This window comes from Triturus cristatus, chromosome 4_2, assembly GCF_964204655.1.
Source record: "Triturus cristatus chromosome 4_2, aTriCri1.1, whole genome shotgun sequence".
NCBI classification, from domain to species: domain Eukaryota; kingdom Metazoa; phylum Chordata; class Amphibia; order Caudata; family Salamandridae; genus Triturus; species Triturus cristatus.
In genome coordinates, this window is record NC_140586.1 from 782,396,329 (window position 1) to 782,410,495 (window position 14,167).

At 43.0% G+C, this 14,167-nt stretch overlaps 1 protein-coding gene across 3 annotated transcripts in view; it reads right to left on the reverse strand.

The window, feature by feature from the left end:
• The window catches only part of LOC146835042 (cytochrome P450 4B1-like), a 438,175-nt gene that overhangs the window by 299,418 nt on the left and 124,590 nt on the right, over window positions 1-14,167 (reverse strand). For all 3 annotated transcript variants that reach the window (XR_014960677.1, XM_085602703.1, XM_085602704.1), the window contains one exon: window positions 13,761-13,805. Coding sequence is in view for 2 of the 3 variants with exons in the window: in XM_085602703.1 (XP_085458829.1) it covers window positions 13,761-13,805 (45 nt within the window). In the remaining variant the exon portion in view is untranslated. The remainder of the gene's footprint in view (window positions 1-13,760; window positions 13,806-14,167) is intronic.

The window sequence follows — 14,167 nt, forward strand, 5'->3', positions numbered from 1 at the left end:
CAGCCTGACCATATACTCTTAAGTGCATTATAACCAAACGGTAAATGCTAACTTTGGACTGGCTGCACGGAAACTTGTCGTGTTTGGTGTCGAACACCTTGGAATCATACCTCCACACCAGTAACTGGTGTGGGAGTATGATCCCACCCTTCTAGAGGGAGAGACATGACTGTACTTATCTACCCGGTAGAAACCTAAGAGAGCCCTGGCATCTCAAAATGGATGCTGCAGCCACAGACACGGGTCTGGCCTCCTGCTGCTGACCAAAACTCCGGCAGGGGAGGCCTGGACGATAGGTTTCCTGTCACAGGGAGGTGTAACCACCTCCCAGACAGGCTTATGTGTATTGGGGCTGGGTGGGAGCACTCTCTGAGTGCTTTGAAGTCCTGCACTGGGGGCACATTTGGTGTCCCTTTGCATAGTCCAGCTCAAACCGGTTCAGGGGCTTCCAACCCCTACTCTGGTGCAAAACTGGACAAAGGAAATGGGTGTAGCCACCCCTCTTTCCAAACCCTCCCATAGGTGGGTCCCCAGAGTATGTCCAACCCCCTACCTTAGTATAAGTATGGGACCCCTGTCCTTAGGACTTTAGATTACCCTGGACGAAACTCTGAAGCTGAATACTGGGCCTTCGACTCTCTGCTCAAGACCAGAGGACTGAAGAAATCTCCCTTGGGGTCAAGGAGTGACTCCCCTGCTTGGCAGGCACCAACAAAGCAATTTGCCGGTCTGCATCCTCGAAGCTCCCACCGGACTCCGAAGTATTTGCAGCCCAGGAAGAGGATTTCCAGACATCTCAGAGGCCATCCCGAGTCCCCAGCAAAGCTGAGACCCGTAGCCCTCATGAGTCACCGTGCATTTCTGCAAGTGCATTGACTTCCTGACGTCTTTCGAAGTCGTGCTTGGGCTGACTTGTAGCCCCTACCTCGAGCACTAAATCCACCGAAGATTGTCGGCCTGGTCATTCCGAGTGACCCGTGGGCCGCCATTTTGTGTTTCGTCTTGAGATCCCTTCGCGATCCCTGGTCCGGCGACTGGCGGGTCCCTGTGGGGGTAACTTTGCATGTCCTTGGTCTTTCCTGGTTGCTCCAGACGTGCCCTGACTCCCAACCAAGTGGTGAGTCCCCCAGACCTTACTGGTCTGCAACGAAGTATCTTTCTTGTTTCTGCGTGGGTTGCTGTTGCCAAGTCTTGTTGTGTCCAATCCGGGCACCGACGCTGCAGCACTCGACATCCTCCGTGAGACAGCTCGATTCTAGCTCCTGGTCGTCCTCGACGCCTCCTGGTCCTCGTGGCTGAAGAGTCAAGCTTCACCTCCTTCCCCTGAAATCACCCGACATCGGTGGGCATCTGCTCATCGCCTTCCTAGTCACTGGCAAGTGACCCAGACTCTGTCCCCTCTGCTTTCAGGTTCTTCTCATCCTCGATCCAGGCTCGGATCTCTTTGGACACTTTACATCTTCACGGCAGCAGCACTTCTTCACCAGCTCCCATTGAAATCGACGACGCGACCCGACACCAAAAGACACCTATGCACCCGGCTTCCCTGGGTGAGGTAACACGAGTACTCCAGTGCTCCCGTGGGTGCTAGCCCTAGCACTTCCTAAGTCCAAAAGGGTTTGGTCCTGACTCATTTCTAAGTGTCCCTAATCTTTGAAAATCTAACCGCGACTTATCCCATAGAAGCTAACGGGAGCTTGCGGCTGTGTTCACACACTGCACACGGCCCCCGTGGGTCCCCTGTGTCACTCTTTTTCACGTGTGGAGAGTGAGAGAATGAATCTAACAGTTGCGTTCTCCCAGTACAACTTTTTTTCACTATGGACAACTGTAGTCTGAGACTGTATTCCCCATCCGGGGGTACAGTTTTTTCAAGATGGTCCTACTGTATTAGCGTCAGTTGGAATATCAAAGATATTGACGGAAACGCCTCACTCACATAATAGTGACATGCTTCATCATCGGCGTTACCTCCACACCCAGATAAGGTGATACTATCTGGGCGGACTCAACCATAGATATACCGGGAGTTCTGATAAGTAGGTCACTGGTTTAAGAGGCGAACCAGATTTTTTTGGTGTATTCGTTAAAAATACCTACAAGTGTACCTCCTCTTGATCCTTTATTCTGAGGCACTTGTGATATAGATAAAAGCCTGATGTTGGGGTTTTTTTGAACCTTCGTGTGTTCAATTATACCCTCTGTTCAATGCCAACATGTTTCGGCCCTCCCTAAATAGCCCAGTCGGGTCTGGGGCCTTCGTCAGGGCGTGGTGTTTATAAAGCCTACTTATGAGTCCTAATTTGGGCTTCTTACATGTGTTCCATGCACACCAAATGTGAGGCCTAATGCACTCACCTGTATTTTTTTTTTTGACGGAAACGCCTCACTCACATAATAGTGACATGCTTCATCATCGGCGTTACCTCCACACCCAGATAAGGTGATACTATCTGGGCGGACTCAACCATAGATATACCGGGAGTTCTGATAAGTAGGTCACTGGTTTAAGAGGCGAACCAGATTTTTTTGGTGTATTCGTTAAAAATACCTACAAGTGTACCTCCTCTTGATCCTTTATTCTGAGGCACTTGTGATATAGATAAAAGCCTGATGTTGGGGTTTTTTTGAACCTTCGTGTGTTCAATTATACCCTCTGTTCAATGCCAACATGTTTCGGCCCTCCCTAAATAGCCCAGTCGGGTCTGGGGCCTTCGTCAGGGCGTGGTGTTTATAAAGCCTACTTATGAGTCCTAATTTGGGCTTCTTACATGTGTTCCATGCACACCAAATGTGAGGCCTAATGCACTCACCTGTATGTCTTTTGTTCGAACTCCAGTAGTATTTCTATAAGGAGTAAAAAGATCTCTTTAAAATACACTCGCATCTCTAGTTCATGTATTTCATGACTACTGTGCAACTATAGTGCTCATAAGTTTTTCAATGCTATTGAGTGATTTGGTGCCAACTGACTAAGTGCTCACTATTCAATTTTATGTGAGACTATATGTTCGTGTTGCATATTTTTATGCCATCTCCATTACATTTGCAACCTCAACAATGACTTCCACCGCCTTAAGTGATGCTCTAATCCATATTTGTGATGTTTGTAGAAAAACACGGAGTTCTTCTTAGTTTATAGGGGACATATCCGTTGTTTACCTAAGGGTTCCGAACCATCGGTGTGTAATCAACTCCTTCGAGTTTCAGTTGTGATCACACGTGCCCTACTTCTGGGTGGTCTTTTTGTGCTCTTATCCATATGTTGTAGCAGCGTGTTGAGTGCTCATAACTCTATTTATTGTGTGTAAAAACAGCTACCACTTCATTAGAAATATAGCACCCTGCTCGGTGCAGTGCTCACCTACTGGTGGATGCTAATTAAGCATCATGCAGGCTGGAGTGTGTCAAAGGTGGCGTCCTGTAGTCACACACTGCATTAAATAACAAAGGTTTAGTTATTTCAAACATCCTGTCTTATCCTTCCGTTTGGATGTGTGTCTCAAACCTTTAAACTCTCACTAGGTTTCTTTATTTATTATTTACACCCCCTTGTATAGTGCACGCGGGTGAAGGATGGGGAATTCATGTGGACAGTATTATCAAAGTCCGCTCGCTTCTGTTCTCCCCCCTCTCTATAGTGGTTATACCTCCGGTCTTATGGCTAATTACATACTCTCACTGTAATTGCCGCCCTCAGTTTGCTACATCATGCCCAGTGGGTCTTCTATGTTTTCAGAGAACTCATACAACTCCCCATTCCAGTTGTCACCGTGAACTGCTTTCCCGTGTTTCCCATGGTATCGCTAGATTTACCGTTATACATACAGGAGACAAACAGTGGGCGTGTGACCCGTATTACCTCTTAAATACAAGCACCCGTTCACGTCCTATTTTACCGTTCCACTAAACGAATCAGGTTTTAGCATGTTACTCGCCACCCCTCTTTGATCTACGTTAAATCATAAGACTCATGAAGCAGGAAGTTCCCAACTTACTTCGTCAAGGAGCCGCCACCGCCGATCTGCCTAGTACACCACTCGCCTGCCGTCGAATGGTGATGGCACTTCCTCGGCTTGTTTTTAAACCTTCCTCTCAATTGGTTTGGCTGACGCTCTTTCACGTTTCGTGTATCCTCTATCGTCACTCGGAGGACTACTCGACTCGCGAGAGGTGCGGGATCATGGGTATTGTGGTTTTTTGCGGTTTTTTCGTGATTTCTAGAAAACACCTTTGCTACGATCCCTTATCTCTTGTGTCAGCGCGCTCCTGTTCGTGTTCAGGGACTGAAGCGCTTTTGTTGGGGCTATGTGCATCAGTGTTAATTATGGTATTAGACCATGTATTTTAATTATGTATACACGAGCACGACAAATTTTACTCCCGCTTACTGGAAATGTACTCAGAGACTGACTGAATCAGTATATAAGTTCTGTGGGTTTTTTGCGTTTTTTTGTTTTCCTGGTTTAGTTGGTAGTAGGTCTACATTGTATCTCATGTTTAGTTCCTCGCTCTTCGTATCATGTAGTTATTCTTCATACGGTGTATGGGAGCCAGACTGCTTAATGTCCTGCATTAAGTTCTAAGCATTTTGATGGTACGTGTCAACACAAAGTTTTTTTTCCATTGGCTTCCAGCGTCTGCCCTCAGTTAATTTTTATTTTGGGCTAACTCAGGGTCGTCCATGGTATTTCTTCATTCAATCCCTGTGTTGTACTAGACATGCGATAGATCCATCGCTGTTCTAATTTAAATAGTTGTTTTTCAGTACTGTTGTTAGGTAACTTCTCGATTACTGTCCATGTGAAGTCATTTTCATTATGTTTAGTGGTCAGGAAGTGACGCATCATTTTTGTTATCGTTTTCCCACATCTGAATGTGCTCCGGTGTTCATTAATTCGGACCTTGACTTTTCTTGTCGTCATTCCTACATATTTCTGATTACAAATGCAGGTCATTACATACACCACATTCTTGCTATTGCAGTTGCTGAAGGAGCGTTGCTCCCAAGGGGTTTGTAAACCAACGTCGATCGTCTTACTGGCTTGTGTCTGCCGACACACGTTACATGATCCACATGGGAAATGTCCCACCACCTCTGGTAAGTTCCACAATGTGTTTTGTTGTCCTTGTCTTGTTGGTACCTTCGGGCGGGTATGTACAACAGAGTCTTTTATAGATTTCCCTCTTTTAAAAGCAAACAAGGGTTTTTCCAGTTTCAGGCCCCCTGAGTTCAAGGTTTTCCAATGTCGTAGGACGATTTTCTTGATTTTATTTGAGTCTGTTCCAAAAGTGGTAACACACACAATTCTTTTTTGTTCTGGTCTTACTGCTGGTTCAAGGAGTCCTTCTCGGTTGTTATTTTTGGCCCTTCTATATGCTTGTTTTACTAGTTTCTCTGGGTATGTTTTGGTCTTTAATTTCTTGAATAGTTGTTTTGCATGGGCTTCGTACTTGGCTTTGTCTGAACAGTTCCTCCTCAATCTTAAGAACTGCCCTACCGGCAGATTATCTTTTAATGCCTTTGGGTGGAAACTGTCATATCTTAATAAGTTATTTACATCAGTTGGTTTGTAAAACACTTCAGTTTCCAATGATCCTTCCTTTGCCCAGATTTTCAGGTCCAGGAATGTTATTGAGTCTCCATTCAACGTCATGGTAAATTTCAGATATTCATCCCTGGTATTCAACCATGTAAGGAAGTTTTTTGCTTCATTTTCATCTCCTCTCCAAATTATAAAAATATCATCAATGAATCTCTTCCAGACATTCAGATTCATCTGATATGGGTTTGTCTCATTGAAGATGTATGTAGTCTCAAAATCGTGGACGTAAAGGCAGGCAATGCTTGGGGCACAAGTCATGCCCATGGAAGTTCCGTGGGTTTGGAGAAAGTATTCACCCTCAAATTCGAAATAGTTCTTTGTTAGGGCTAATCTTGCACAATCCACCACGAACTGAATCGGTGTTATAGCCGTCCATACTTCTTGCCTTAGTAATTTCTCAATCATTCTTAAAGAGGCCTCTTGTGGAATGCTGGTATACAGCGCTTCTACGTCCAGTGTGATTAGGAGGTCTGTTGTAGGTTGGAAACTTAGAGACTGGAGTTTACGCAAGATGTCTTGGGTGTCTTTCAAATAGGATGGCATTTTCTCTACCAGTGGTCTCAAGAAGTGATCAGTGAATTTGGACAGAGGTTCCAGAATGGAACCAATGCCAGAGACTATTGGTCGGCCTGGGGGAGGATTTTTGTTTTTGTGCACCTTTGGAAGTATATAAAAGTAAGGAATCCTAGGATCCATTTCTTTCAAAAAGTTCTCCTCTGTTTTAGTGATCCACCCTTCCTCTCCTGCTTTTGTTACCATCTCGCATATTTCTTTTTTCAAATCTGTGGTCGGGTCTCTCGGTAACCTTCGGTAATTCCGGGGTTCGTTCAACAGTTTCAGACATTCACCTCTGTAAACTTCGATTGGTAGAATCACCGTTGCTCCCCCCTTATCCGCAGGTTTTATGATCACGTCCTGCATCTTGTCAAATTCTGAAAGAGTTTCCCGTTCCTTGGAAGAGAGGTTGTTGAACACTCTTGTATCCTGATTTTTTAGTTGGTCAATTTCCCGTGTCACTGCTGTTTCGAATGCTAGTAAGGCAGGTGGCATCGTGTGATTAGGTGGGGTAAATCTAGATTTTCTTCTCAGACCCGTGTTTTTCTCCTCTTCCTCTTGTTCAGTTGCCTCTTTACTGTGTTCAAAAAAGACCGATAGTCGTAGTCTTCTGAAAAATTCAGCCACTTCAATCCTTACGTTGAAAATGTTGGTTCTGTTCGTTGGAACAAAGCCCAGTCCTTTATTTAAAACCTCCTCTTGGGTTTTTGTGAGTACTCTGGTACTGAGATTTAATATTCCCGAGGAGCCTTGCTCGTACTGGGCCTGGGTTCTTGTAATGTGGGATCGTCTCTGTTTGTTTCCCATTGTACCCTTTGTCCTCTCCGGTTGTTTCCGCCTCTCCTGGGGCCTCTCCCTAAAAAAGGTTGTTGGTACGGTTGCCAATTGTATCCAAATTGGGGAGGTTGAAAAGGTTGCTGCATGTATGGATTCCATCCAAATGGGGGTGGTTGTTGATACTGGCCCATTTGTTGGTATACTCCCCGATTTCTTCTGGACCTGTTTCCTCTTCTCCAATTCTTTCCCTTCCGTTCTTCAAAGGATGAGTCACTGGAATATTTTTCAGATCCTGTACTTTCTGTATCTGAAAGATCTGATCTTTCTTTCTCTGTAGGGTTGTAATCTTCTTTGGAGTATGGGAAAGTTTTTTCAAATTGAAACCTTTTTAGGTCCTTTTGGAATTTTGTAATTTTGGCTTGGGTTAGGTATTCTTTGTACTCATTTATGATTTTATTGTTTTCTTCCAGTTTCTTTTTGAATTGTGCGATCGTTATTTGAGTTTTTAATCCATTTTCCAATGTCTTAATTTCCACGAGGAGGGCGTCAGAAAGTCTCTTCGCTGTCTTGATAATTAAAACCAACCAATCTCTGGTACATTTCCAAGCGATCAGTGCCCAACAGCGTCTAAATTCTGGGTCATTGAGAAAGATTCGTGGAGAGTTTGCTACGATCAGACCGTTTGGCGCAATGTTGCCCCTTAAATATTCGGTCATAATTGCTCCGTGTAGTAGGGTTTTTAGTTGGGTCCTTTTTAATTCAGTTAATGAATCCCAGTCCCCATTGTTTTGGATTACCTGTGTAAGTGTGGTGTCGGAAATTAATGATGGTTGCGCTAGAATAGATGATATTTCGTCATCATCATAGGCTAATCCTTCTGCCATATTCCAAACCCTTTTGTGGATCACTATATGGGGGTTGCCTAAGTTCTACCTACAGGGATTCCCTTTTACAAAAGATTTTTTTGTGGGGGTCCCTTACCCTTTCTTAAAGGGTCGTGATATTGGCTCTCAGGGCTGTGGAGGCCCCTCTAAACTCTTTTTCACGTGTGGAGAGTGAGAGAATGAATCTAACAGTTGCGTTCTCCCAGTACAACTTTTTTTCACTATGGACAACTGTAGTCTGAGACTGTATTCCCCATCCGGGGGTACAGTTTTTTCAAGATGGTCCTACTGTATTAGCGTCAGTTGGAATATCAAAGATATTGACGGAAACGCCTCACTCACATAATAGTGACATGCTTCATCATCGGCGTTACCTCCACACCCAGATAAGGTGATACTATCTGGGCGGACTCAACCATAGATATACCGGGAGTTCTGATAAGTAGGTCACTGGTTTAAGAGGCGAACCAGATTTTTTTGGTGTATTCGTTAAAAATACCTACAAGTGTACATCCTCTTGATCCTTTATTCTGAGGCACTTGTGATATAGATAAAAGCCTGATGTTGGGTTTTTTTTGAACCTTCGTGTGTTCAATTATACCCTCTGTTCAATGCCAACATGTTTCGGCCCTCCCTAAATAGCCCAGTCGGGTCTGGGGCCTTCGTCAGGGCGTGGTGTTTATAAAGCCTACTTATGAGTCCTAATTTGGGCTTCTTACATGTGTTCCATGCACACCAAATGTGAGGCCTAATGCACTCACCTGTATTTTTTTTTTTGACGGAAACGCCTCACTCACATAATAGTGACATGCTTCATCATCGGCGTTACCTCCACACCCAGATAAGGTGATACTATCTGGGCGGACTCAACCATAGATATACCGGGAGTTCTGATAAGTAGGTCACTGGTTTAAGAGGCGAACCAGATTTTTTTGGTGTATTCGTTAAAAATACCTACAAGTGTACCTCCTCTTGATCCTTTATTCTGAGGCACTTGTGATATAGATAAAAGCCTGATGTTGGGGTTTTTTTGAACCTTCGTGTGTTCAATTATACCCTCTGTTCAATGCCAACATGTTTCGGCCCTCCCTAAATAGCCCAGTCGGGTCTGGGGCCTTCGTCAGGGCGTGGTGTTTATAAAGCCTACTTATGAGTCCTAATTTGGGCTTCTTACATGTGTTCCATGCACACCAAATGTGAGGCCTAATGCACTCACCTGTATGTCTTTTGTTCGAACTCCAGTAGTATTTCTATAAGGAGTAAAAAGATCTCTTTAAAATACACTCGCATCTCTAGTTCATGTATTTCATGACTACTGTGCAACTATAGTGCTCATAAGTTTTTCAATGCTATTGAGTGATTTGGTGCCCTGTGTCACTACCTTGGGTGGTTCCTTGGGATCCCAGTGATTCTACATACTCTAGGCCTTGTGTCTAGTTAAGTCGTGGTTCTTATACCACTATTTTAGTATATGGTTTGGCTCGCCCCTAGGGCCTGACGTGTATTTGTGCTATTTTACTGTGATTATTGAAGTGTAACTTATGTGTTTTGACCTCTAGTCTCATAAAGAGACTAGGAGGGTGTGTTTACTAATAAATACATATACCTTATATATATACCTGGTGAAGATATCTTTCATTTAGTGACTCAAGAGATTATAGACTGGTAAAACAAGCTGCTTTACATTCCTTCAAGACTTAGCCTGAAGGCTGCTCTCCATAGCTACCACTAGGATAGCTTTCAATAAAGGTTGTCTTTAACCTATAACCAAAAAGGGGTTGTTTGGACTGATACAAGGTGCCCACTATAACTAGTGGACAGCATATATCAGGCCAACTTCTCACAGCATGGTATAAATCTGGAGCCACACTGGATAACATGGAAGCAGCGGGGGCGGATAGTGCTGAAGGAACACAGGGAAGGGTGAGGGGGTGGTTGTGAGAGCAACATGGGGTTGGTTGAGGGGATGGATATGAACTGAACACGAAGAGGGCAGGAGGGACGTGAAAGCAACATGGTGAGCATGAAAGTGTGGGGAGGCAATGGGGAGAAGCATATGGGCGAGCGAAAAACGCAGGGGAGAGAAGTGCACGAGGAAGACAGCTAAACAAATTAACTGAACACGAAGAGGGCAGGAGGGATGTGAAAGTAACATGGGGAGCGTGGGAGGAGCAGAGGCAATGGGGAGAAGCATACGGGCGAGCAAAAAACGCAGGGGAGAGAAGTGCACGATGAAGACAGCTAAACAACACAACATGGCCGCGCGTCTGTGAAAGCGATCACGATAGCGGGGACGTGCTCTGTGGTTGGGGAGGGGTGGAGCGAGGCGCGCTGCATTGGAGAGGCGGAGCGAGGCGCGTGCGCTTGTGCGCGTAATCGCAAGCTGGTGGCCGGGAAAAGCATTTGGTAGCACTTCGAAAAGCCACTGACTAAGTGTCTCGGCCAGACCAGTGCATGCGCTGGATCAGGCGAGACCTAATGAAAGGAATCAGCAAGTCATCTGGTGCTTTTAAACAAACACAGCGTATAGCTAATGCGAAGGATGTTATGTTAAGAGTATTAAAACTGGAGTTGGAAATTAAACACCTAAAATTAGACAGCATATGAAAGATTTGGAAAATAGAAATAAAAAAAAACAAGTTCAAATGTATGTTATACTTGCAAATTTTTGGTATACCAGAGGGTAAGGATGGTGATGTAATGTCATTCATAGAAGCGTTTTCTCTCACGTGTTAGATTTGAGGAGTCATCTTTTTAAGAAACAAAGAGCTCCTGAAATGGGCAATAAACCACATCTTTCTGCTGGGGATGGTAATGTGATGTAATGTAATGTAACCTTATATAGCGCAGCTGTCACCCCACAGGTATCCTGTCGCTGAGACTTAACCTGTTGTCAGTGGGCATGTAGATGACCTGTCCAGGAGATACAGAAGGACTCAAAGTTACTCTAAGAAGAATGATAGTTCCTTTTTCTGAAATATATGGACTTGATGAAAGTTATTTCAGCCTCAAAAGAAAGAAAAGAAATAACTTGGTTGACCATTGAATATTCATTGGCCAAGTTGTTACAAAATCGACTACTAGATAGATGAAACAGCTCTTGGACCTCTGGCCTACTTCGAAGAAATTAATATATCCTTGTGCCTTTAAAGTTACGCACAACAACAAAACTATTACTACATTCAGACCCAGTTATTCTTGAAAAGTACATAAGTAGATTTCAAGAGGAAACTATGGATACATGAATATGTGTCTTTTCCTTTCATCTCTATTTTTGTTACATTATTGTAATTGGTTATTAACATAGGGGCCAATTTACAACTGCATTTTGTAGTACTTTTTGTAGTAGTACAAAGCATTCAAAATTATATTTACAAACTTATATGCAGAGTGTATGCCTCTGTCTCTCCTATCTTTTCTGTGTGGAGATCTCTGCCCTGAGTGAGGAGAGTCCGCACACATAAGTATATATTTTAGTAGTAAATGTGGGAGGTACAGAGGTGAGTGGCTTGAAAAATGGGTATATTTACTACTGAGGGGGAAGGTAACAAGGAGGAATAAGGAGGGGTTAAAAGAGGCTCACAGAGGGGTTGAGAGAGGCACGCCTACCCACCCACAAAAGAGTAAGCACATTCCTAGTCACAAACTGCAATTCTAAAATCATACAGCACAAACTGGGACCCAAAAAGTAGTAAAGTGCTCCAGCTCAGATCTGCAGTAATTCCAGCACCGCACATGGCCAACCACTCATACTGCAATACCCACCTACAGAAATCAATGGAGTTATGGACTACAAAATAGAAATTAAGAGATGGCAAGATAATGGATTTGTCTTGTCAGCTATTTTTCGTTTGAACAGAATTTGGAAGTCTCAACAACAGTTTGTTCAACTACTGAGCACCTTCGATATGACTATGCTTGGTAAAACTGATGACAATTCAGAAATTCTTCAGAAATAAAGAACTCCAATAAACAATTGTATAGGTTATTGGTATACATTTATTGCACCACTCTCAGGTAAATTTCTTTGATAAAATCACCAATAAACGGGGTAAGGAGACAGCAATCGCTTAACAGAAAAATAATGGGAAAACACTGACTGAATTTCTAGCCTGATGTGAACTTTTCCGGGATGTCCTTCAGATAATCGAAGTCTTTCTAATGCTCAGATTAAGCAAGTCTTGATCGAAATGCTATTGCTAGGTCCGTTAATTAAATAAACCAGAAACCAACTGGGTCTCCAACTTTTGAAAACTGGGCTCCAAAATGAGTAGAGTCAGGGATAATGAAGAAATATATGCTGAAGATTGTCGGGGGGGGGGGGGGTTGAGGACGTACCGGGAGTTATGCCTTGGTTCCCCCCTCCCAAACTGAAGGAACTCCCCCTATGTATACTATACTGCCGGACGCCGCACGGTGCAAACCTGGTCCCTTTAAAAATGTCTTCTCCTTTCAGCAGGGGAGTGGCCAACCGGTGGAGCCGAGGACAAGCAGGAAGTAAAACCACAGAGGGAGGAACATTTCAGTGTCTTCAACCTAATAAAAATGGAGGCCTGGGCCCTTCGTGTGAAGGAGCTTCTTTTTGTTTGTTTTGAGCACTATTGAAGGTGATTCTGGACTTAAGCTTTTGTCAGAGCTAATGCCTCATTACAATCCATATGGTGCATGGTTCAGGCTGACTGTGCAAACCATGAAGTTACTTACCAGCCCTTTATGTTTATTGTACTGCGGGAAACTGTCGGACGTCGGACCAGACTGAAGATGGGATACAACATAAAGACAAAGTGCCCCAGGGAGAACCTGGAATCTTCTGTCATTCGCCCCATGTTTGCCTATCAAAAGAACTCTAAAGTGTCAAAAGAACTCTAAAGTGTTAAAAGAACTCTAAAGTGTCAAAAGAACTCTAAAGTGTCACTCTAAAGTGTCAAAAGAACTCTAAAGTGTCAAAAGAACTCTAAAGTGTCACTCTAAAGTGTCAAAAGAACTCTAAAGTGTCAAAAGAACTCTAAAGTGTCAAAAGAACTCTAAAGTGTCAAAAGAACTCTAAAGTGTCAAAAGAACTCTGCAGTTTCTGAAGATTATTCTGACGCTAGAGAAACTCCAAACCTCACAAAGATATAAGTAATTAGCGGACTAAGTAAATATGTTGGACTTCTGGGATATCTAAGAACTAAGAAGAAATTATGTATTACTTAGTTTCATTATTTTTCTATTGTTGTGAATCTTTTGTGACTGAATCTCTATGTTCTATCACATTCTGAAGAAATAAGATAAAAAAGGTGTAACAAGCAAACTAAAAATCAAGCTAATACTGTGTTTATCTACAAAACACTTGATGATGCTTGATTAAGTACTACAAAATACTCCTACGCTTTCTCTGTTACTCAAAACATTTTTGACAGCTTTTGTGACCTAAGTATCTATGAGTCAATCTGTTAAGAAATGTGGAACTGTGTGCCAAAGTATCTTTGAGCCTCTTGTAAGGCACATTCTCTTCTCAAAGCCTTCAGAAGCATTCATGAGCTTATAAGAACTATATAAATACCGTATTACGAGGATATTAACTGTCAGAAAATGATTGATGCTCAGCGCCAGCCATCATTGTACATGTATAAACACTTTTAAATAGCTCTTAACTGACCCCATGTTAGGAGAGAGATTTTCAGTGAGTCCTGGCTTTTCATCCAAAAGCACAAAGCATTCTGGAACATGGGGGCCAATACACATGAAATGTGAAGTTACAAGTTCACATTTGTTTTTTATTTACCATGAAACCCCAGTGCTGGCTCTTGAGCGAGTTTCCAGCTAAGCTAATGTATAATGTTATTATAGCTCAATATAGCAATTATGACGCCAAGGACAGGCATTTTCTGCTTGTTAATGTTACATAAAGCTCTGTCATGTTGCATTTAGACATTAGGAAATATGGAATACAAACCGATCCATGGAATTAAGCTGGAGTAGACGACATTATCCTTTGGGTCTGTAAAAATAAACAGAAAACAATATTAGGAAGTTTACATAAGTGTATTCCTAAAGGTATGGCAAGGGTTGTAATCCTATGCAGCTTTCTTAATAGGGGTTGGAGCTAAAGCATACATATATGTACGTAAAATAAATATATATATGTATATTCATTGGAAAAAACCACAGGTTTTAGGGACTTTATAGTTAGGCTGACATTTCACTCGTACAAAACCAGAGAAATGTTCCCGTTATAGTTAGATAAACTAACTATAACCTGCGCCCCCGTAATGCACTGCTGATGACGTCATATAATACATCACTCATGAAATGGTCATTGACATCACTGATGACCACTGATGACATCTCAAATGACATCAT